The 25,662-nt window shown below is 46.1% G+C and overlaps 1 protein-coding gene across 2 annotated transcripts in view; it reads left to right on the top strand.

The window, feature by feature from the left end:
* The window catches only part of ADAMTS9 (ADAM metallopeptidase with thrombospondin type 1 motif 9), a 166,776-nt gene that overhangs the window by 123,664 nt on the left and 17,450 nt on the right, over positions 1–25,662 (top strand). For both annotated transcript variants that reach the window (XM_084766612.1, XM_084766613.1), the window contains exons 31-37: positions 8,836–9,006; positions 15,993–16,187; positions 17,144–17,276; positions 17,668–17,762; positions 17,879–17,973; positions 18,261–18,394; positions 20,861–20,952. In XM_084766612.1, the coding sequence (XP_084622738.1) occupies positions 8,836–9,006; positions 15,993–16,187; positions 17,144–17,276; positions 17,668–17,762; positions 17,879–17,973; positions 18,261–18,394; positions 20,861–20,952 (915 nt within the window). The remainder of the gene's footprint in view (positions 1–8,835; positions 9,007–15,992; positions 16,188–17,143; positions 17,277–17,667; positions 17,763–17,878; positions 17,974–18,260; positions 18,395–20,860; positions 20,953–25,662) is intronic.

Raw genomic sequence — 25,662 nt, forward strand, 5'->3', positions numbered from 1 at the left:
AGGAGGAAGGGGAGGAGGAGGAAGGGAAGGAGGGGTGGGGGAAAGACAATGATTTGATAGGGTTTGTATGTAGTGAATTTATCAGAGATTAACCATGGAGAGATTGGGCTCTATAAATGATAAGAATTAAAAAAAAAAAAAAAAGGAAGAAAAAAGAAACCAGTTTCTAGTATTTATCCTTCTGCTAATGTGCTCTCTTCTACTCCCAAGGAGGAGTTTGAAGAGGGTGCCAGATTGAGGAAGATGGCTGGAAGCCATGAGGGGCACTGAGTGGGAGACTAAAGGTCAAGGTGGCAGCAAAGGAGAGACAGGTCCTATCAAACCCCTTTGTGTTTCCTACACAGGAGGCACAGTGGGAGCCTGCTCCAGCTGTCCTCACAGCGTCAGGGCTTAGCAGGGAGGTGGAAAACCACTAGGCAGCCATCATAAGTGACCACAGCAGGACCAATGCTTGCAGTGTCAGTCTCACTTTGCCTGTGCAGGACAACTTTCAGAACCAAAGATGCTCTCCTGAAAGGGTCAGGTCATGCCCGCTGCACAGTGCAGCCCCTTCCAGCCTGCTGAGTAGAGGTCTCTCCTCCTGTCTACCCCTGGTCTCTCTTCACAACCTCTCGCTCGGCTGCCATTTGGCCTGATCTCAGCATCCCTGTGTTGGCTTATGTTACAGTGACACGTGACCTGAGGTTGGTGACACACCACACCACAACCTCCCAGGCAACCAAATGGGACACACTGGAGCTTCATCTACTGGGAAACCCCTTTCTTTCTTAGCATGCTTTGGCAAACACTTCTTTTCCTGTTTGCCTTTTGTGTATGTCTTGTGCCTTTTGTTCATCCTTTGTGTAGTGTTAAAACTCACTGGTTTGTTATCGAGATGCATTTCTTACATGGCCCACAAGCAAATGACACCCTTTTCCTATTAAGAAATAGCCAGAGAATCTGCATTGAGAAGCACAACTTTTTTTTTTTTTTTTGAGACAGGGTTTCTCCGTGTAGCCTTGGCTGTCCTGGACTCACTTTGTAGACCAGGCTGGTCTCAAACTCACAGTAATCCGCCTGCCTCTGCCTCCTGAGGAGTGCTGGGATTAAAGACATGTGCCACCACCGCCTAGCTGAGAAGCACAACTTTTGCATGCTCACCCCGCAGTGGTTATCAGGGATATTTTATTCAGCTGCAAGGATCGTGAACTGCACAATTCCAGACAGTGCTTTTCCTATGGGGTACAATGTGAAGAGGTAGCCTCGCTTGGAACTGTCTAGGTCAGGGGCCCCTCACTAGTGATAGCAAGCACACGAGAATGGAGCATTTACCAAGCAGTGAACGAGGTACTTAGTGATCAGTTTTATATGACGTGGCCTACTATTGAACTACTTCCTTAACTCTTTCATGCAGTCATGTTTTATCCCATTTATTGTGAAGAAACAGGAGGCTAAGATGAGCTAATCCATCAGAGTTCTTGAGTAGAAGGTGAGAATTTGAGGCCCAGGAGCCGAGCCTCTAGATCACAAACTGAGAGTTTATATACTTGGTTCATTTCCTTCTTAGTGGTGCCACAAGCCTCCTCCTGGAGAGTTGGTGTCAAGGTATTGCTTACTCTCTGGGGGTTGCCACTTCCTCCTGTGTCTAAAACCAAGATTCTCTGTATTCTGTGAGTCTGTGACTTAAGAATGGTAGGAAAGTTCAGAAGTTAGTGCCACTCTGCCCAGCATTTAGCATAGTACCAACAGCACATAAGATAACTTTGAATGGATGAATTTATGAATGGAGGGGCAAAAGATGGTGGAGTGCAGGGGTTAAGGAACGGGCGCTGGCTGCTTCTTCGACTGAAGAATAAAGGCATTCCAGCAACTTCTGGAACAGTTAAGCAAATGTTCTTTCTGGAAGAGCAGCTGCTGTGCTTTCTTGTCACAAGGCCATGAACATGCTGTGACTTTGTAGAACTGCTCAGCTTGTTGCTGTTTGGCCCTGGACAGGAATTGGGGCCTCTTTAGGGCATATTTCAAGTTTAAGAGCATTTGTTGTACTCGTCTAAGAGTGAGTTTCAAGTTCATCTCCTTAGAATAGAACAGTTGGACGGAGCAGCATTTCCTTGGTCAGTTGAATGATAAGATTTTCATGGTGTTTACAGCAGGGGGTGGGGCAGGGTGGGTGGGTAGAGGGAGGGCTTGGTGTGGTCAGAGAGAGAGATTAACCCTGTATTACCCACTGCCTCGTTCACTTATTCAACAGTATGTGTCAATCACCTGCAAAGTACCAGGCACTGGACATTAGGACTGGTTTGCTTTGTTTTGTGTGTGTGTGGTTTTTTTTTCCTTTTTTTATTAATTTATTCTTGTTACATCTCAATGGTTATCCCATCCCTTGTATCCTCCCATTCTTCCCTCCCTCCCATTTTCCCTTTATTCCCCTCCCCTATGACTGTTCCTGAGGGGGATTACCTCCCCCTGTATCTGCTCATAGGATATCAAGTCTCTTCTTGGTAACCTGCTGTCCTTCCTCTGAGTGACACCAGGTCTCCCCCTCCAGGGGACATGGTCAAAGGTGAGGCACCAGAGTACGTGAGAAAGTCATATCCCACTCTCCACTCTACTGTAGAGAATGTTCTGACCATTGGGTAGATCTGGGTAGGGGTTTAAAGTTTTATGGCCTGTATTGTCCGTGGCTGGTGCCTTAGTTTGAGCGGGACCCCTGGGCCCAAATCTGCCTATCATAATGTTCTACTTATAGGTTTCTAGGACCCTCTGGATCCTTCTACTTTGCTATTCTCCCATGCTTCTCTCATCTAGAGTCCCAATTGAATGTCCTCCCCTCTGTCTCAGTTTCCTGGTAAGTACAGCCTAAGTGTCCATCAGTAGAAGAATGGATAAAGAAACTGTGGTACATATACACTATGGAATATTATTCAGCTATTAAAAACAAGGAATTCCCGAAATTTGTGGATACATGGATTGAGCTAGAAATGATCACAATGAGTGAGTTAACCCAGAAGCAGAAAGACTCAAATGTTTTGTGTGTTAATCCCCAATCTTTAAATCCTACTACCTAAAAACCTCTCCCTGAGTCTAAGTGTCATGGTGGCCTATGCCTATAGCCTCAGACATGAGAAGGCAGGAGGGTGGCAAGTGTGAAGCCAGCCAGGGTTACATAGGGCGGCCCTGTTCAAAAAAAGAGCTGGGCCGGTAATAACTCAGTGGTAGAGGATATAGTAGCTTGGCTACCATGTGTAAGGCCTTGGAAATGAAATACGAATGCTACCCACTGTACCCCTCACCCCCACACATCCTGTAGCTGCTCACCTCTGTCCTTACTAAGTCTTGAGATGGCCTTTCCCCTCCCTGCTCTCTTGCTCCCACGCACTCCCATTCCTTCCTCTTTCCTCCCAGATGGCTTCGAGCTCAATAACATTATCTGTTATGGAACCCGTGATGATTGTACAGAGGACCCTTAGGATTAAGCCTCAGTGGCCACCTAAGGGGCATGTGAGACCCCAAGCTGAGAGTGGCTGGCTCCCTGGCTGTCAAGCAAGGACCAGCTGTGTTCTAATCCACAGCAGCGACCTGTGCCCACTGTAGATGTTAGTCAGATGAGTGACTTAGGTGTTAAAGAGTGTCTCCACAGTAATGGCTCTGCCTCCTTTCCCCATGCGAGTGACTGCCTTTTATTTCTTTTAGACAATGGTAGGTGAACCCATTTGTCCTTACCTTTCTTGGGACATAAAACCACAGCAAAATAACTCTGTGTTATCAACTTCCCCATAAGGTCTGAGAGTCTTCTGCCCATAGGCTTCCCAACAATAGTAATCTGCTACTAGAAATGACAAATTATTTCATTCTTGGGGAAAAACATCCTTTAAAAAGTAGAACCTATGAATGTCCAGTGATTTTTTTTCTTATCCCCATGGTTGGGGAATTATGACAAAATATGTATTTCAAAATGAAAAACAACTTTATTATAATGTTTAAGGATTGCACTGAACGATCCTATTTAGACCATCAACCTAAAGCCAATCAACACGTTGAAGAAACAGTGCCTTAGGGGTTTGTTTTAGGTCTCCCTCAACCTCGGATTTTGTAAGCTATTTCCCGTTAGTTTCAGCCCTTGGAAGGCATGCCCCCACACCCACACCCACCGCAGGACAATGGATGCACTAGCCTGTTTAACCTGACACTGTGATTATTTCTTTTTTGCATCTAACACATGCCGAAATTCACAGAGGCTGATGCAGTTACCTAGACATTTATTTGGTTGTGGCTTTATTAATCCAGAAAGCCTACTGCAAATCCAGGAAACCTTCTGCAAATTGAAAAGAGGTGGCTTAAGTGGCCCATTTTCTTAGAGCAGTCTTGAGGAGATTCCAGGACAGGAGGTGCTCTGTGTGTGGGGGAGGAGGGCAGGGGTGAGGGGGAGTGGGGGAGGGCGGAGGAGGGTAGTTTTTACCAAGGCTGAAGCAGCCCAGTAACATGGGCTGGATTTATTTTCCACCATGACTTTGCTAAGACATGAGTTTCCAGGAGAAAAACCTTTGTCACATGGTTCTCAGAGGATGAAAGAAGTCAATTATTTACCTGGTTTAATTTTTAGTTTCTCAGAAACTTTTATTCTGGGTAAGTTTTCACAGTGCAATTCCCTGGCCACTGTCAAAACAGTTTTTATAATAGTTAGCTGCTCTTTAAGGAGGACAGAAAACACTTAATGAGCAGACACTCTTGAGGAACCCTGATATTTCTGCTGGGACCTGTTACTCATTGACACTGAGCAAGCCCTGCGGGTTGGTGAGAATGTCCTGAATGTGACAAGATGTTAGCTTAGGGTTAGCTGCGATTTTGATGCCCCTAAGTCCTAATTTTCCATGTAGTTGTATTTTTTTCCTATGGGTAAATGTTCCTTCTTTGGAGGTCTCTATGGTTTTTAACATTCAGCAAAAACATTATAACTTCCCAATAGTCGCCAGTTTACTCCAAAGAAACCCAAAAACTCCAAACTCCTGGAGCTTGAGCCAGGGAACCAGGTTCAGCTGGTCCTCACTAGTTTGAAGTGGCTTAGTTTCTCCTCAGCTCACTGTGACTTTGAGTCAGATTTGTGCCTCTAGAAGCTGATTAGTGACATGGCAGCCATGGAGGTCGCTTCCAAGCAGCTAGACTTCTAAGTTTCCAGTGGTAAATCTGCTGGGCTGCCCTAGCAGGTGTTTTATGCTTCCTAAAAGAACAATGACTCATGAAAGACAGAGGTCGCTATCATACGCTCCAACAAGTCCACTCCTAGGAACAGACTCAAAAGAATTGAAATCAAGTGTTCAATTATTACCTGAGAGTACATAATAGAGCCATTCACAGCAGCTCCAAGGGAAACCATCAAATGTCCAGTAACAGATGAGTGAGTGAACAAAGTGTGTCATATCCATACCCTGGACTATCAGCCAGCCCTGACGAGTGATGGAGCACTGAGGCATGCTCCAGCATGGGAGAGTTTTGTTTGAAAACACTGTGCTAAGTAAGGGAAGCCTAGTAGAAAGGGGCACGTGCTGGGTGGGTCCCTGAATGGGAAGGCCCCAGAATAAGCAAATCCATGGATAAGGCAAGCACGGTCATAGTTGCTAGGGTCTAGGAGAAGGATGAAAGATGAATGGCGGTTTCAAGGAGACAGGATTGGAGTGATGTAAATGTTCTATCACTGGATTGTAGCAATGGCTGCACAGCATTGCATTCAAGGTCATTCAATCGACATTTTAAGATGGCTAAACAGTCAACTTTATGATCTTTCTTTTTTCCATTATTGATTTTGTGTGTGTGTGTGTGTGTGTGTGTGTGTGTGTGTGTGTGTGTGTGTTCATGTGCATGCACACATATCTGCATTCATGTGTGTGAATGAGAGTAATTGGGAGCCATGCACATATGTGGTGGTCAGAGGACAAACACTACCTTGCTTGAGAGGACCTTGTATCATTCTCTGCTGTGTATACCCAGCTAGGTGACCCTCTAATCCCAGGATCTTCCTGTCCCGTTCCCCATTCCATCCCACAGGGATGCTGGGATTACAGATGCTCACACTATTCCTCCAGCTGTTTATATAGGTTCTGGGGATCCAAATTTAAGACCTCATGCTTGTATGTCAAATGCCTTTACCGCTAAGCCATCTCCCAGCACTAGTATTATGCCTTTTTTTTTATTATGCACACATATAAAATACATAGGGTGCATTGGGGAAGACATTCCAGAGTGAAACTGTGTCTCAAACTCAAACACCTTTGAGGCAAAGCACATAAAAGAGAAGTCCTGCCTGTGTTGGCTAGCTAGTTTTGTGTCAACTAGAGCCGTATGAGAGAAGGGAACCTCAGTTAGAAAAGGCTTCCATAATATTGGGCTGTGGGCAAGTCTCTAAGGTACTTTCTTTTTTTAATATATTTTATTAATTTATTCATATTACATCTCAGTTGTTATCCCATCCCTTGTATCCTCCCATTTCTCCCTCCCTCCCATTTTCCCCTTACTCCCTTCCCCTATGTCTGTGACTGCGGGAGACCTCTTCCCCCTGTATATGCTCATAGGGTATCAAGTCTCTTCTTGGTAGCCTGCTATCCTTCCTCTGAGTGCCGCCAGGCCTCTCCATCAAGGGGACATGGTCTAATATGGGGCACCAGAGTTTGTGTGAAAGTCAGTCCCCACTCAGCTGTGGAGAGTGTCCTGTCCATTGGCTAGATCTGGGAAAAGGTTCATCATGTATTGTCCTTGGCTGGTGCCATAGTTTGAGTAGGACCGCTGGGCCCAGATCTGCCCATCATAATGTTCTGCTTGTAGGTTTCTAGGACCCTGTGGGTCCTTCTATTTCCCCATTCTCCCATGCTTCTCTCACCTAGAATCCCAATAGGAAGTCTTCCCCCTCTGTCCCACTTTCCTGTTAAGTAAAGACTTTCACAGGACATGCCCCTTGGGCCAGTGTCCAGATATAAGTGAGTATATACCATTTGACTCTTTCTGCTTCTGGGTTAACTAAGGTACTTTCTTAATTAGTGATTGATGGGAAATCAATCACTAGCCCAGTGTCAGTGGTGCCATCCCTGGGCTGGTGGTCCAGGCTTCTGTAAGAAACCAAGCTGAGCAAGCCATGAGGTGTAAGGCAGTAAGCAGCACCCCTCCATAGCCTCTGCATCATCTCCTACCTCCAGGTCCTTCTCTGTCTGAGTTCCTGTCCTGACTGCCTTTAATGACAAATAGTAATATGGAAGTATTAGCAAAATAAACCCCTTCTTCCCCAAGAAAGAAAATGCTTTCAGAAATGATGTTTCATCACAGCAATAGAAACAGTAATAAGATACTGCAATTATGCAAAAAAGAGAGATAGAGTATGTGGCTCTCCCTAGAGCTTAAAATGAGCAATTCTGAAAGGAAGTGTGCTAATAACGCACCAAAAGCATGCTGCTGTTCAATAAGCCAGAGGCAACAGACACTCAGTCTCGGGGTAAAAGACTCAGCAACTGTGATGGCAGAGAAGCCAGCCTCCTCCCTGCAGCTCTCTGAAGTAGTCCAAACTTAGAATGCCAGGTGACAGCGATGCTCTGGACAGGCTTTGGTGATAACACAGATGACAGAAGTCTACCTTCCAAGCAGAGTTTGTTGTTGGGGTGAAGCATGCCACTTCTTCTGACTGGATCATGGAAGTAATCAGCATGACAGGGCGAGCGACTTGGCTCTAGCAGTTCCAGGTTCCCCATCTAAGAATTGGAGATGATAGCCTTTGCTCTTTCATACTGCCCAGGTGTCCCCTTTACTGCCCATTCTTGGTGCTCAGATAGCTCCTTTCTGAGAGCCAGGGACCGTCCTGATCATGGCCACCCTGGCCCGTCAGGACTAACCTTCAGTTGGAACTTGGTGAATATTTGTTGGGAGACTAGAGCTGAGAGCAGTCCACCTGCCAGAGGTCAGGCTGTCAGACCACACACACCTGAAAGCAGCTTCATTGGGAGTGGAAATAGATGTCCTGGAATAAAAAATAGAGCAAACCAACACAACCTGCAAGAGAGTGTTTTAATTCTTTTCTGAGATCAGATGAGCAACTAGGCAGGCGATGGCCCTCCTAGGCCTGGAGGTGTTTGGATGCCACCGTGGCGATCATGGGCCACGATCTCTCCTCTCCTCTCTTCTCTTCCCTTTTCCTTACTTCTTTCTTCTCCTCTGCTTCCTTCTTTTTCTTTTTTCTTTTTTTTTTAGACATGGGTTCTCTGTGTAGCTCTGGCTGTCCTGGAACTTGCTAAATAGACCCGGGTAGCCTCAAACTTAGAAATCTGCCTGTCTCTGCCTCCTAAGTGCTGAAATTAAATGTGTTTGTCCCCTTGCCTAGTGTTTCTTTCCTCCTTTCCCCCCCGCTCCAACCTCCTCCCTTCTCGTAGTCCCTTTCTCTTCCCCCTCTCTTTCTCCTCTCATTCTTCATATCTTTCTTTCTCCCTCTCTCAATTTTTCTCTCTCTCCCTTTTCCTTCCCTTCCTATATTTTCTTCAGTAATAGGGATTGATCCCAGAGTCCTAAACATGATAGGCAAGTGTCTACCACTAGCAATAGGTTCAGTGTTTGAGGGAGTGTTGAATTTAAAAAAGGCGTTGAAAGCCTCATCCAAGCTGGTGTTCATTCCTTCACCCTTTCAAGTCTTCATTCAGACAGACATGTACAGAAAGCACATCCTGGTGCCAGGAATAAAGTTTTCAGGCACCTAGATAGAAACAGTAAACACTTAGGGATGCCACCACTTACCAGCTGTCTGGCTAAGCCATCAAATAACTGCAAGAATGCGAGCTTGCAGCTGTGGGAAACTTCATCTCACCCTACCCCATTTGTCTCTTGCAGTGCACCAAGACGTGTGGTGAAGGCTCGCGGTACCGACAGGTGGTCTGTGTAGCTGAGGACCAAAGTGAGGTGCACAGCGCGCATTGCGAGTTGGACCAGCGGCCTCCAGACCGTGAGACCTGCAGCCTGCAGCCCTGCGAGTATGTGTGGATCACAGGAGAGTGGTCTGAGGTACTGTCCTGGGCAATCTGTGATGGCTCCACTAGAGAGATAAAAGGGAATTACTGTAGGGGATGAAATTTTATAGGATGCCTTCCGGTGACAGCAGAAGGCACATTTTGAGGCTGGGGAGAAAGTTAAGTGAGTAAGAGTGTTTTCAGTGCAAGCGTGAGGACCTGAGTTCGAATCCCCAGAGCCCATGTAGAACCTGGACATGATGATTTGACCATATGTAACATCAGCACTCCTACTGGGAGATGGGAAGGGAAGAAAAGAAAATACACAGAAGTATATGGTCCGGCTAGCCTGTTTATGCAAAGGAAGGACAAGATAGAGACCCTATATCTAAACAAGGTGGAAGGTGAGAACCAACACGCAAGGTTGTCCCCTGACCAACACAGACCCTGTGGCATGTGCACACCACATTACACAAAAGAACTTGCATACACGCCTACATAAGCACACAGGTCATAGAGAAACACACACATACTAAAAAATAAAAACAGTATCTTAGTGTCAAGGAGATGCTCGGTAGAGGTAGGGACTGTGACAGACTGGCTCTTGCCATGTGACCGGGCACTCTTCTGCTGTGGTGATAATAGTTGTTCACAAATACACATCCGCTATTCCCCAACTAGAGTTCTCAAAAAAAGGACATAATTCTGGACTTCTATGTGTGGCCTCTCACCTTAGAAAGGAGGCCTGAGATTTTTATTTGAAAACATTGTATAGGCAAAACCCAAATGTTTCCTGCAGCTCAGGTGTGGGTTGCCAATTTGAGCACCTTGGTCCCAGCAAATCAAAGGAACGTTCTGTGCCATCTAATGGCTCTCAAGCCTCCTTTTCCCCTCTAGGTTCCTGAGGGCAGTACCTACATAGACACTTTTAGTTGTTAATAATCCAATACCGTTAATAACATGATTACCTCCTAATCTTGAAACTTCATGCTATTTCAAAGAACTCAAAAGCATTGCAATTGCCCAAAAATGCACAGAGATTCAAAGTGGATGCACCTTGGTTCGCAGCAGAGGTGACAGGAAGGTAACATACATGTTCACATGGGGCCTCTTCACGTAGACCAGAAAGTTCACCCCAAATGCCATGAGGATTTGCCTCCAGGTGATATATGTACTGTGTATAGAAGTGTGTTTGTGTGTCCTTTCCAACCATGTCCTCCTATCTGTACTCTATAGCACTGATTTTTCATCCTCTAAGACATTTGTCAACGTTAAGAGACATGTCTGGTTGCCACAGCCAGGACAGGGGATACTTCTGGTATCATGTAACTAGAGGCCAGGGTCATTACATAGTGATGGACAGTGCACCTGGCATGCCTACAACACACACTTGTATATCTGAGGTCCAGGGAAAGCTCTGCCTGGATCCTACTGGCCATCCAGTCTAGCCAGTGAGTTCAAGATTCAGTGAGGAACTAAATCAAAAACTATGGTGTAGAGTGCTAGAAGAAAACGTCCAGTGTTGAACTTTGGCTACTACATATGTACTGATGATCATGCATGCAGGTATGTGCACACACACATGTGCACTTTGTGTGCACGCACACAAAGAGTGAAGATAGAACGTTAGGATGTGCGTTTATACAATTGCCAGCCAGGTGAGTCCAGATGAGTGTTCAGAAAATTCCTCTAGTGGCTTGAGGCAAAAGCTTCCAGCCTTTCAGATCCCAACAAAGAAAGGTTGGGGGAGGGGGTTTTTGGGTACACTTCCTCTCTTCTCGTCTCTTTGTTTTTCTGCTCCTCATCAGGCACGGCCTCAAACTTCTGGCTATTGCAAGAGGCCCACCTCTCCTGGCTCTCAGCATGGGGAGTTCTCCCTCGCCCTTTCCTTCTGTCCCTCCACAGGTCTCTCCATCTCTGTGTTCCTGGTGGACCACAGGTCTCTCCATCTCTGTGCCTTCTGGTTCCTGGTGGACTCCTCTTCTTGGCTCTGGTCCCATCCTATCTAGCTATAGTTGCTATGCCTTCCACTCAGCCAAGACTGTCATCGTCTTGGTCAGCCTCTTGTATGGGGCCTTATTATGCTGAAAGACTTTCATTCTCTTTCTGAGAGTCATGCTGCATCAGTAGCTTTTATGCAACCTCAGTCATCAACAGATGAAAGGACATCTTTGCATGTGCATGTGTGTGTATATACATGTTCATGCATGCATGTGCGTAAGTGTGTGTCGAGGTCAAAGGACAGCCTCAAACATTATTCCTCTGGCACCATCCAGCCATTTTCTGTCTTGGACACTAGGTCTCTTGTTACACTGGAAGTCACCAAGTAGGCTGGGCTGACTTGACAGCAAGCCCCATGGATCAACCCATCCTCTGCCTCTACGGTGCTAGGATTACATGTGCGTGCCGCCACTTCTGGCTTCTTCTTCATGGCTTCTGGGGTCAAACTCAACTCCTTTTCACTGCACAGCAAGCACGTGAGTCACTGGGATATCTCCTCAGGCCCTGAAGAACATCTTTTGGAACATAGCTTTCTAAACTTCCACAGGGCTTTAAGTATGTTATGAATGGAAGACAAACCCACATATTTTTATAGCAAAGGGTTAGAAACATATTTGGGTGTAAACACAAGGACCACAGCACCATGGGCTTCAAAGGCACAGACAAGGAGAGGCTGGTCCCGGAACTCTTTCTAAAAACCGTATTTGAAGATGCTAGAGCAAGGCATTCCTTCACTCTGGGACCTTTGCTGCCAGGGAGTTCTATGGGTTTTTTTCTTGGCATTCACCCCACCTAAGTGTGCAAGGCCTAGAACAGACTTGTGAAGAGAAGCTGTAAGGAAAATGTACATCTTCAGCATGAAGTCTGAAACACAGTCCTGGTGAACACAGGGGGGTTTGTGTTGCTTTGTTGTTACATTCAAGTTAGAAAAGGAAACTTTCCCCATGAAGAGCTTTACACACATGGCCACAGCATGGGGAATCTACCTGCTACACAGCTGCCACGCACAGACTTCAAAACCCTGGTCTGGGGGAGCTGGAAGCCATCAACTGTTTCACAGCACTGCTGTCCACTGGCCCATAGTGTCTAATTGTTCTGGATGCTTTTCAAGGGTCTAGAGGCTTCTGACCATGTTTCTGGATCAGGTTCGTTGGCAACTGTGTGTCTCCTGAGATGTACAAATACCGAGCAGGCTGCTTTTTTGCTTTTTCTTTGGTGGAGCTGGGGTCTCCACATCTGCCTTCTCTGGTATGCACCCTTAAGGAAGTCAGGACAGACTGGAGCTCATACCTCCAGAACACCCACAGCTCAGCTAGGTGGAGCTTGTCAACATAGCTCTACCCTGAGACACTGGGGTAGCCTGAAGTCCCCTGGCCAGGAGTCAGCTGGGTCCTCCAGCATGTGAGCGGCAGCAGCCAAGGGAGGAAGGAATAAGGATGGCACATTTCCAGGTCTCCAGCCAGCTGCGAGGGAGGGAGCAGGGATGCTCAGCATGCCTCTGGCAGACTGTCTTCTGTCTTGTTGCTAGGATTTCTCTGAGGCTAGCCCAGAGAGGCTAAAGGAAAAGGAAAGGGAGTGGCTTAAAGCCACAGGCCAAGAGATGACAGGCAGATATGGTGAGTTTTAATTATCCTTGGGGATTAGTGAAAACTGGTCCTTTGTCCCCAAAAAACATGACATACGTGTGACTGCTATCTCCAGGAGCTCTTCTCATGCTCTACAGAGCCCACAGTCTGGGAAAGACTCTGAGTGTGTGCAGTGCCTTTATAAAGAACAGCAATTACTTGATGACACTGTCTACAAGTGCCGTCTGAACAACACAGATTGTAACTTAGTTTTATTATTTATATTAGCATGTGTTAATTATAAATTAAAATGGGCTTCATTATGACAATTTCGTCTAATTACTTTCTCTTGCTCTCTCCTATTCCCTCTCTCGTCCCTACTAGTCCCTCTTCTAATAGGGGTGTTTGTGTGTGTGTGTGTGTGTGTGTGTGTGTGTGTGTGTGTGTGTGTTAGAATTTCACTAGTGTTACTTACTGGAGCATGGGTGAGAAACTACAGAAGCTAATGGTTGGCAACACCACTGAAGAAAATGATTCTCTCACCGAAGCCATTATTTTCATACAGACCTTCTAAGAGGGGTGGGGCTTGTGCACGCCTCCTCCCCTCCACAGCCAGATGCTGACAGCTCAATCTTGTGCAACTCAAATGTAGCTCATCACAGCTACTGTGCGTTCAAGAGTGCCACAGCCATGCCGTGCCCAGACAGTTCCAGCATTCCTTGGAACTCTGCTCACCCTCTGGCTCTTACATTCCCTCCCTTCTGCCCTCCCCTCCCTCATCTCTCCTGAGCCCTGGAAGCAGGAATAGGATGTCTTATTTGTGGCTGAGCACCCAACAGTCTCTTTTTATCCCCCGCACTTTGCCCAATTATGAATCTCTGTAATTACTGCGAAAAGAAGCATCTCTCACCAGAGCTGACGGCGGTACTAAGCCACGGACATAAATATAATTATTTAGAAGGAAATTGACAGCATGCCACGTCCACCAGGGCCCAAGTGACACGCTGGTGGTGTATGAGTAAAACTATTGTTGGCAATTCTCCCCACCTGCAGAGCACATTGCATCACTGGGAAAAATAAGGAGGAAGCTCCCAGCCCAATTCCAGCCTGGCTTCCCTCGGTCCTGTGGCCAAAGTGTATGGTGTCCTTAGTCAGTACGGTCTTACCTTCTACTTATGGTGGACACCCAACCACAGCAGCAAATGCCATGGAAATCTTCCTGACCAAAAACTCACAGGGGGGTCATCCACCTCATCATTTGAGATTTTCATTTTGTTCCTTGTAGTTTATGGGGTCCACTCGGTAACCAACCTACCTCATCCCCACTATGTTCCCTTTTTAGTTTCCTGGCTTCTAGACATACTCCCTCCCACATAAACATACTTATGTAAAAATTAGAAGCCAGGACCTGCTATGGAAGGTGGCATATGCAATATTTGTCTTTTTGAGTCTGGGTTACCTCACTTTATATAAGGTTTTCCAATTCTATCCATCTTCCTGCAGATTTAATAATTTCATGTTTATTAACGGCTGGCCTAAGTTCCATTGTATATGTGCACTGTCTTTTCCTGATGGTTTTATTGTTGATTTTTAAATTGTGTGTATATGCATGCGTCTGTGTGAGGCTGTCCACCTGAATGTAGCGTTCAGCAAGGCCAAAAGAGAATGTCAGATACAGAGATGGTTGTGAGTCACCTGCTGAGGGTGCTGGGAATCAAACTCTGGCTCTGCAGGAGCAGTGCATGCAGCTAACGAAGAGGCCATCTCTCCAGCCCTTGCTCCATGTAGGCACTATCTACTCTGCACTCTCTAAGCTGATTTCACTCCTGCCTGTTGTGACTAGAGCAGGCACAGGCATGAGTGTGCACGTACTCGGGTGGTAGGAGGTAAGAGTCCTACGGCATGTTTCCAGAACAGCAGATCTGGGTCCTGTGGTGGTGCTAGTTTTTGGTTTTTTGGAGAAACTTCTACACTGATTTCCGTAGCAGCTGCATCAGTTTACCCTCACCATAGCGAGCAAGGTGTTTCCAATTTCTACACCCTTGCCAGCATTTGTTTCCATTTGTAGGAATTCTGACATGGAGAGATGAAATCTCAAGACTTTTAATACGTATTCCCCTAGTGGCAAATGATGCTGAACACTTAAAAGCTTACTGGCTGTTAATTTTGTTTGTTTGGCTGGTTGGTTGGTTTTTCAATGTAGGCTTTCTCTGCGAAATCCTGGCTGTCCTGCAACCCGCTTTGTAGACCAGGCTGGCCTAGAACTCAGAGATTTGTGGCTTTTGCCTTTCAAGGGATAGGATTAAAGGTGTGCAAAACCACCAACTGACATTGTTTATTTTGAGAATTCTCTCTTCAGATCCAGAGCCCATTTTCAGCTGGGTTCTTTGATTTGCTTGTTTGCTCAATTTTTTTAATTCCTTAGATAGTCTTTATAGTAATTCTTTGTCAAGTGTATAGCTGACAAAGATTTTCTCTCATTCTGTAGACTGTTTCTTAATTCAATTAATTGTTTCCATTTCTACACAGTGTTTTACTTTCAGAAGGTCTCATTGTTGAATTTATTTTCTGAGTGACTGAACTCCTGATCAGGAAGTCTTTACCTATGTCTATATTTTGGAGTGTAATCTTTTTCTAATTTTTCATAAATTAATTGTAGAGTTTGGAGTCTTACATTAAGGTTCTTTGGAATATTTGGTGTTGATTTTATGCAAAGTGAGTGATAGGGTCTAGTTTCACTCATCTAACCCATAGAAATCCAGTTTTCCTAGTACCATCTTTTGAACAGGCTGCTGCCTTGCTAATGTGTGGTTTTGACACCTTTGTCAAAGATAATAATTTTTGTGTCTGTTTTCATCTCGGATATTGATTTATTATTATCTTTTTGTTGTTGTGTCTCTTACCATATACTTACAATAAAAGTCACACGATGACATGACTTAGAAAGAAAAGAAAGCAGAAAGATGACTTAGTGGCCAAACACACAACTAAAGAGAGAAGAGAGGAGGCAACTGAGGGGACGGTGGATGTGCAGGCAGAGTCCCCACAGAGAGCCAGAGACTGAACGAGGGCTCTGAAGTCTTCTTCAGGGCAAGGGTTTGCACTGCCACTCTGAGAACGTGGCTCGCAGGTCGGCTGCAGGCTGCTTCCTCCTCCCTACACCTGGTGGGTTTCTAGCATGGTATTAGAGGTCCAGAACGGGGGTGTTTGATGCAGATGGGTAACTCTATCCTTCTCTGAGCGCCCCCGAAAGAGAAGGGTTTTGAAATTCAGCCCAGGAAAGCCCCAATTTGAGGAGTGTCCTGTCCTGCAGGGCTTGCTGTGGCCTGAGATGAAATGTTGAGCAGATAAGCAAGAGAGAACATTCTGTGGCCTCCACAGGAGGGCAAACTTGGTGTGGAGGGTGGGGGTGGGGGCTTCTGTGGCTGCCACAGGAAAGCCCTGGAACATCCTCTCCCGACCTCTCTCTTCTCAGTGCTCAGTGACCTGTGGAAAAGGCTACAGGCAAAGGCTGGTCTCCTGCAGTGAGATCTATACCGGCAAGGAGAATTATGAATATACCTACCAAACCTCCGTGAACTGCCCAGGCACGCAGCCACCCAGCGTGCATCCCTGCTACCTGAGGGACTGTCCTGTCTCAGCCACCTGGAGAGTTGGTAACTGGGGCAGTGTAAGTAGGGGGCTGGGCTGTCAGCTCTGAAGTCTCAAACCTTCTCTGAAACCCTCCTGCCTGCCTACAGCTTGGCATGGCTGATAGAAGAAAAAGAACTTTCCAAATGTGAACAGTTGAAAGTCCATCCTACTCCATCCCAGGAAAATGCAAATTGCCAAGTTTTGTGCCTCAGGTTTTCTCCCCCATGAAATCAGTTAATATAGAAAAAGCACTTACACTATTTTGGCTAATTTTATGTTATATTTCCTGGGTTTTTTCCTACATGTTTACTGCTCTACTCTTTTTTCCAACATACCTTTACACTCTGGCATCTCCTAAGAGCCGAATCTCCTAAGAGTCGCACAGGACGCATTTTGGCTGCTTCCATTGCTAAAGACTCTATGCCGTAGTCTGTCTGTGTAGAGAGAACTTTGTTTACTCGGGACACAAAACAGAATTCTAAATTGAGTCTATTTGGGAAAGCCGTTGTCAGAGTCTCCTGGCTTTGGGCTACAGAGCTCTCAGGCAAAAGCGTGTGATATGAGGAAAGTCATTAGGATTTGAATCCCAGCTTCACGAGGACCTCGAATAAATTCCTTAACATCTGACCCCAGATCTTCCATCTGTAAAAACAAGTGATGGCTGGACTGTCTCATGGGGTTGTTATGCAGTTTAGGTGGGAGGAAAATGTGTGTTTAACTACAAACAGTATGCCACACGTGTGTATATATTTTATATAGAAATGTGCATTTTATACATTTATAGTATGTGTGTTGCATACATATATGTATATATATATGTATATGTAATGCTTAAGTGCATATATGTAAAGCTTAACACAACAGCTAGTCTTAGTAAGGAATCAGGAAACACCATTTGTTTGCTGCACAGCCTAGGGCTCCAACCTTCAGGTCATTAGATGCTTACACCTCCCGGGTCCCAGAGCCACCCAGTTATTCTCCTTTGCCTTCCAGTGCTCGGTGTCCTGCGGCGTGGGCGTCATGCATAGGTCTGTGCAGTGTTTAACGAACGAAGACCAACCCAGCCACTTGTGCCCCACCGATCTAAAGCCAGAAGAGCTAAAACCCTGTCGCAATGCTTATAATTGTAAGTCACTTGACTGAAGCCTTCTTTGTCACAGAAGGCAAAGCTTCTCTGCTCATCTAGTGGTCTGTCCTCTTTAGAAATGTAGTGATTCTCTGTGTGGTTGGGGGATGTGTTTGTGCCATCCGGGCAGGCGGGGGTGGGGTGGGGTGGGGTAGTGCGCTTGTGTGCTCAAGTGTTTGGAGGCCAGGGATTGACCTTAAGTGTCTTCTTCAGTCGCTCTTTACCTTCCTTTCGAGGCGACATTGCTCCCTGGGCCTAGAGCTCCAGTCGCCCGTGGACCTTCAGTGTCCTCCTGTCTCCACCTCCCCAGTTCAAGGATTACACGACACGCATTCACAACCAGCTTTTCTGTGTGGGTTCTGATTTGTCCTTTATGATTTGTCCTCCCTAGGTGAGTTGCCCCAGAACTGCAAGGAGGTGAAAAGACTCAACGGCGCCACTGGAGATGGTGAATATTTCCTGGCCGTTAGAGGGAAGCCCCTAAAGGTGGGTGTTGAAATCAGCGGGTCATCGTTTGCAGACCGTTTTCCCGGCAAGCTCTGCGCTCACCGCTCTTTCCCGAGTGCCTCTGTTGCATTTTTCCCCCCTCGTGTTTCTTGTAGGTATTCTGCGCAGGGATGCATTCTGACTATCCGAAGGAGTATGTGACACTGGCCCACGGTGACTCCGAGAATTTTTCCGAAGTCTACGGGCACAGGTAGGAGGCTCGGTCCCAGAAGAGCTTCGATGCCTGGAGGTCCCTAGAGAAAACTTGCTGGTTCTTTTTTTGTTTTGTTTTATTGTTTTTGGTTTTTTGTTTTGTTTTGTTTTTTGAGACAGGGTTTCTCTGTGTAGCCTTGGCTGTCCTGGACTCCCTTTGTAGACCAGGCTGGCTTCGAACTCACAGCGATCCGCCTGCCTCTGCCTCCCGAGTGCTGGGATTAAAGGCGTGCGCCACCACCGGCCGGCTCTGGCTCTTACCACAACACTCTCTCCACGGCTTAGGTTGCACAACCCAACAGAATGCCCCTATAACGGGAGCCGACGAGACGACTGCCATTGCCGGAAGGATTACACAGCTGCTGGCTTTTCCAGTTTCCAGAAAATCCGAATCGACCTGACCAGCATGCAGATTATAAGTAAGTTCGGTGAGGCAAGCCTCGGCAGTGCGCACCTCCTCTCCCCTTGCGGGGACACAGGTCCCTCAGGCAGGTAGGTTACGGAAGGGAAGTCACACAGGGCGATCACAGGCCAGCAGTGACAACCCTACTACATCCTTCTCTGGCCAAGGCTTTGTCCACTGTGCTTAGAGCGGAACTCGAGCGCCTGGAGTGTGGCTGGCGTAGGTCAGGTATACATGGAATTTGCATTGAATGAGGGCCTCAAAAGGCCCAACATGCATCAGTGATACGTCCATGAACAAATATTTATCTCTTATTTTCCCTCATTCCTAGTAAACGTGGCCTTTGGGCCAGGGTTGTAAGGTCATGAAGGGGTTAGACACTGGGTGTCTATATAGGTAAAGCAATAGAGCAGGAAGAAGCTTCTAGAACAGAAGAAACAGCAGCTAGGAAACCCCGTAGCAAAGTCATTTGTAGGACACATTCGCCTCCAGATGGCTCTCCCCGGCACAGAGCACACGCACACATAGGCAGAAAACTAATTTTATCTGATTGTTGATTTATGGAAGAAAAATGGATCCAGAATTACCTTCCCTAACAAGCCTACGCATGGTCTGATTTCATACTCTGGCCAGCACTCTCGTTCTACTGGGCACATTAATCATTAGAGCCGGTAAAGACAGATAAAGTATCTAAACACACTCTCTCAAATAGAGGAAGAACTGAAATAATGAAGAATTAATTTTTTTTCTCATTAACATTGCACCCGTAATATTACCCTGGTCTCCTCTTGAGTGAGATTATGTGTGATCTGTGCCAAGGTATTTTTTATTTGCTGTCAGCTATATAGATTAGAGCTACATGCAGTGGGTCTGCAGTTTCTTTGTTGAGGAAAAACGCCCCACCTTTAGATCATCACGGAGAGATGGGGCTCATGACCCTGTGGTCCTAGCAACCATGGCCTATGATCCTACCCCCACTGTGGGCCTATAGGCAGTAAGTTGCTGAGGGAGGGAGACACATTTTCTTTAGTGGTGTAGCCATGGGTAAATTGCCCTTAAAAATAACCCTTCAACCATGTTCCTGTAAGTGACTCCAATGAAACTTATTGGGTCCCACACAAAGGAGAAGGTAAAGTACTCGGGAAGGGGAAGGAGACAACAGAAGGTAATGGGGCGACTATGGTCAAAAGATATTATAAGTGTGCATATGTGTGCATAACGATGCCATAACCCATTGTTAGATGTAATTAATATATGCTCCTGAAAGCTTTAAAAAGAGAAAGACCCCAGCAAAGAGCTACTGAAATGACCAAGGATGTCTTTGCTTGAAAACAGGAGGAGTCCCAGATTTCTTTCCCACAAAAGCAGGCTTTGCTGTGGAAAGGATTAGGCCTGCAGCCATTCCTGAAAGGGCAGAAAGACTTAAAAAAAAAAAAAAAAAACCAAGTAAGCAAAAAAATCTGCCCAGCCAGCACAGCCACCACCTGCATCCCTTATGCAGCTCGGTGTTTATCCTCCTGTGTATTTGTGGAGCTGTGAGGAGCAGCAATGGGGTTAGAAAACTATGGGTCAACACTGGTTTTAGTGGCTTCCTTTTTGCCTTTTTAAACTATAAGCTAGCCCCGAACTTGAGAAGTTGCCATTAATAATTTCAAGATGTGTGTTCCAATTGTTCTACATTCTGGCACGAATAGGGCCCAGGCCACAGGAGGACAGAAGAAACTTCGGGGATGACCCCTAAGTGGCTGGAAATATTTCCCTGGCTTCTCGCCCTGTCCGTAAGGGGGTGGGGGGCGGGGGCTGCAGGGTAACAGGAGGTTCACCCGTGCTCAATTACACTGCACTTAACTGGTTCATATTTATGTAGGAATCAATTCTAAGGTCGCTTTAAACCTCTTTTTGGCTCCCATACTCTGCGAAGACAGACAGTCAGCACTGACAAAGCCCAGTGAAAGCCTCAGAACCACAGCTGTAGCAGGAAAAGCACAGGCACACATCTGGATCCATTTGCTGACTAATAATTCAAGTTATTGTTTCTCTCCCTCCTCCTCCTCCTCCTCCTCCTCCTCCTCCTCCTCCCTCCTTCTCCCTCCTCCTCTTTCTCCTCCTCCTTCACATCCTCTTCCTCTTCCTTCTTCTCATCCTCTTCCTCCTCCTTCTCCTCCCTCCTCTTCCTCTTCATCCTTTTCCTCTCTCTTCCTCCTTCTCTTCCTCCTCTACTCTTCCCTCCTCCTCTTCTTCCTCCACCTTCTCCTCCTCTTCCTCCTCTTCCTCCTCCTCCTTCTCCTCCTCTCCCTCTTCCTCCTTCTACTCCTTTTCCTCTTCCTCCTTCTCCTCCTCTTTCTCCTCCTCCTCCTTTTTTCCTCTTCTCCCTGTTCTTCTTCCTCTTCTTCTTCCTTCTCTTTATCACTGCCCCACCCCTTCCCTACTTCTCTCCCCTTCCTCTCATCCTCTCCCTTTAACCCTTTCCCTAACCCCACAGCCACCGACTTAGAGTTTGCAAGGACAAGTGAAGGACATCCGGTTCCTTTTGCCACTGCTGGGGACTGCTACAGTGCGGCCAAATGCCCACAGGTATGTCTTTAAGCCTTACTCCTTACCGGTAATCCTGCACCCACCCTGCTTCTGAGGCCTCTCCGTCCATGTGTTCTTATAGGTAGAACAGTTGATGGGGCAGTTCAGGGCCTCACAGATGCTTTGGGGGTCCAGCCCTAGAATTTGATTCCTTAGAACCCCTCACAATTACAGGCATAACTTCTATATTCAGCAAGATGCATCAGGTATAATGGTCAAGACTTATGAGCAAATCAAGTGTTGGATGGCAAAGACCTAATAAATTATGGCTCAATAAGTGACTACTGCAGTCAGTAAAATATTGGTTAATGTCCAATGATAGACTTTCCATCAACAAAATTTATGCTTTGTAGCATTTTTCCGGCATCAATGGTATAAATATTCTCCCCATAACTGATTTAAAGTGTCACCAACAGTATGTCACTAAATCGGAAGAAATGTACAGAAAAAAAAAAAAGTCAATATACAGCCAGTCCTGGTGGTAGAAGCCTAGCTATTTGGGAAGATGAGGCAGGAGGATGGTAAGTCCAAAGCCTACCTGGCTATAAAATGACTTCCAAACAAGCTTGACAACCTAGTGAGTTAGACCTTACCTCAAAAAACACTTGGCTACCATTAATACACAAGACCTCAAGTTCAGTCCCCAACACCTGCCCAAACAAAGAAACAAGAGAAAAACGATTACACGTGAGCCTCAGCATACCAGTTTGTCATTATAAACTAAATATTATAAAATATAGAAAAGCACACATGGGGTTATGAATAAGAAACCAATATCAAATGTATAGCATGTACTATGATTCCCATCTATGTGTTTTGGGTTGCTTTTCAGAGTGTGTGTGTGTGTGTGTGTGTGTGTGTGTGTGTGTGTGTGTGTGTATGTGTGTGATGTGTTTTAATGATGAGAATTGAATCCAAGACCTCTTGCATGCTACACGTCTGCTGCTCAGCTGAACTATCCCACTAGCTGGTTTCTTGTCCTTAATTTGTTTAAGAATTTCCTATGAGTACTGTATTACATCATTCCAACCCCTCTCTCTCTCCCCTGTGCTTTTTTACATGTGTATTGGTAGAGAAAAAGCCTGAAAGGAGGTTTTGTTTTGTTAAATATCAGTGGGGTGTTTGTGGTTTTAAATAAATAATTACTGGAACTGCTGATCTCAGAATGTGTAAGGTGCACATGGACATCCTCTGGCTCTGTAAAGGTTGGGCCTCTAGAACACTCCCAGCTGGCACTTCCCTTACACTTTCTCTGAGCCAGGTTGTATCTTTGTTGTTGGAGATTCACAATGTCCATGCTGTCCAAGCTCAAGGGGCCCATCGCCCCCGAGGAGAGTGAAACATATAGAGCCATGACAGGACATCCTAGGAGCCCCTTAGACTGCAGCTTTGGGCTCTGTGGGTGTCTTTGATCCCAGCTCTCTTTTGCAGGTGTATAAAATCTGTAATGTCCGTACCAGTGATGGAAGCTTGGCATCCTCAGTTCTTGGGCCCATTCTGTGGTCATTGGGTTTCTTGCCTTTCCCAAGGTTCAGACTGTGGGGCAATGCTGTGCTAGTAAGCCTGGACTAACTCTGCAAAATGGCCAATGGTCTTCCAATGAAGCTCCAGCATTTGGCGCAGAGGACAAACATGAAACATACTCTACTAGGGCAGGAAAACATAGCCCACTGTTTCCTTTGGTCCCAGTGAGGTCTTTCTAAACGTGCTGTTAGGCTGTGTTGGGAATTCCCCGCTTGTGAGCATTCAGAAGTCTGGGCATTGGGATTGGAGGATGCATTTGAAATCCCAAGCCTTTTCTCTGAGGGATTGGGTGGATTTGTCCCCAACCACAGCTTCGTCCAAACTCACCTGAACTGTCTTCTAAGGCAGGCGTGTTCTCAAAGTGTTTTGTAAGCCTCAAGCTTTAGGACAGCATCAGGAAGGACTCTCGAGGCCTGGCAAGGGCACCCTGTAGGAGAAAGAAAGGAAGCAAAGGACATAATGGCTAAAGAGGAGTTTCCCTCCATCACCCAGGAACTCTGAAGGTTTGCGGTGCAGTGTCTTTAGAGCTTGGATGGCTCCAAGCACCCTGCCAGTGTGGCTTGCATTTCAGTGGCATAGACGCTGACCCTGTCCTGCCTTCAGCTGTCTCAGGATTTTCTCATTTCTATGTGCATTGCCTTTGGGAAGTTAATTCTTCAATAAATGAAGGGTAATTTGTTTTCATTTATTTTAATAATGCAGAGACATGAACTCATTTACTAAATTCTGATAAGAAGCAATTGCTAAGTAGGAAAACCCTATGCCAGGGAGAGGGTTTATATTTTCCCTCAGCCAAGGATTCACACTCTATGGACTTCCTTCAGGATTCCTTGAGAATTTATTGAGCACTAACGGTGCTTATGAAAACCATGAGTTTATTTCTTTCAACTCAGTCTTCTAGGGAAAGGTTTATAAGCAGCCTGACTGTGGGCATTCTGCAACCTCATGGGTGCACTTGAAATCAAAGCAGATGCCTCTGTTTCTTCCTCTTCATCCTTTGTCTTTGCCTTAAAAACTTATTTTTCAGTACAAGTAAATTGCCTGAACCATCACCTCAACAGATGGCTAGAACATGTTGTTGGTTTTTTTTTTCTTTCATTCTGATCATGGTGTTGTTTCCACTGACACTGAAATCAATCACGCGCCTTTATTGAGGACCTTCTGTATGCCAGGCATTGTGCTTAATGCCCTTAAGACATTAGCACTGAATCTCGTTTTCCGTCCTCTTGAGATGAAATTCTAACTTTTTCAAACCACACAGATGTCTCAGGACAGGGTGGCTTTGATTTCACGATGTCTAGATGTATCTCCACTATGGCAGATGTGGCTTCCTTACTCTGTTATCAGGCCAAGCTCTGCCACATTTCGCCTGTTGGACAAGAATAGGGTCCCTCTTGGTCCAAGTACCTCTTCTGCAGCCTCCAATATATACAACTCTTCATTACTCTCCCTCCTAAATCAAGAGGCGGTAGTGGTAGTTACAGGTCTTAATGCCTTTTAGATGACAAAGACAAGACTGTAGGCGAAAATACATCCCACAGGAGAGATAGAAGGCCCAGCGGGTCTTTTCTTCTCTGGGGCACTTGGGTTTCAGAGTGGCAGTCAGCTGGGATGTTTGTGGAAAGTGCAGGTCCTTCAACCAGAAAAATTCAGGAGAATGAGGAAGTGAGCCTGCTGTTGCCTTCACATGGGTCACCCTGCTGAGAATACGGACCTAAAAGACCACACGGAGCGTGCTCACTCACAGAGCACCCAGAATGTTGCGGGCATTGCGAGAATAGGAGCGAAGCTGGCAGCATCTACTTTCTGAGAACTTTAATGCCAAAGCAGACCAGGTGTGGCTTCTGCAGCACAGCAAGACAGATGGAGTGGGAGGCAGGTGGCAGGGAGAAAGCGAGCAGCCCTGGGTAACCGTGTGATGTGGGGCACGTATGGCGGGTCTTGCTAGCCTGAGTCACAGTGGCCACAAGGTAAGGAAGTAGCCAGGGGGATCTGGACAGGGCAGAGTGCACACCTGTGCTGTCAGCACTGCAGAGGCTAAAGCTCTCCAGCCTGGGGCACACAAACTGTTTTGTTTTGTTTTAGTTTGTAAAAATTAGGGAGAAAAAAAAAAAAAAAAGGAGAAAAAAGCCAGCAGCAGAAAACTGTGTGAGGAGGCTGGCATAGAAGTCTCTCAATCCAGTCGTATTCAGACACCTTGGTATTGAGGCCGCTAAGTGTAAGGACTGCTAACATGTATACAATATGGCCAATAAAAATATCTAGTTATACCCCCTTGTTCTTGGCAAGGTAAAGAGCTAGGTGCAGTAGGGGTGGGGAGGGGGCTGAGAGGGAATCGGGAGGGGGGGGGCGAGCTGCTTCCATCCCATAGACTCCTTTTCTAAAGTTTGATCTTCCTAACCCATTGTATTGGTGGGCTGGAGAAGGAACCATTTGCCTACAGTCCACTGAGGCGGATCAGGAGAGGGTATTGTGGACTGAACCCATCTTTTACTCCTCAAGGTTTCTCACTCTCAACACTTTGGAGCTTGAGGACAAGGGCTGGATAGCTGTCAATAGGGGGGGGGGGGCTGTCCTGTTACTTATAGGCAGTCCCATAGAGTCCTCAGTGTCTTCCTGCTGCGTATGTTCCTCCCTTACCCCTGGCTGGGGTGTCTCAAACTGTCTGCAGACATCCCCACATTTCTTCTGAAGACACGCTGCCCCCACTGTGACCACTGACGCCATGAACAGCAACCCTCTTGCCCGTGTCATGTTTGTAGAGAGCCTAGGCTCCAGAAAGATTTGGGAGTCTTATTATTTCTTACTTATGAAACTGGCAGGGACAAGAGCCCCTGAGCCACACCTCGTCTTGAAAGTTTCATCTGAAGACCTAAGATGTGCTATTTACTAGAAAACCTATCAAGTATCAGGCGCGCGTTACCTTATATTTATATATAAAAATATATAATTATAATATATACAACATACCACATGTTATATTAGTTACCAGTAATTAATACAAATAGACAAAGCAATTCTGAGCCCCTCCCCAAAATAATTATGGTTAAGCTGGGCAAAGAAAACAAAGAATTTATTATGCAACAATTAGAAAATGCAGGAACAGATACTTAGAAAATGCAGACATGATACTTGTATTTTTATTACAGATATCAGTATTTCTACTAAGTATCACTGATGTGAGGT

Source organism: Acomys minous, assembly GCF_964271855.1.
Source record: "Acomys minous genome assembly, chromosome: 17".
NCBI classification, from domain to species: domain Eukaryota; kingdom Metazoa; phylum Chordata; class Mammalia; order Rodentia; family Muridae; genus Acomys; species Acomys minous.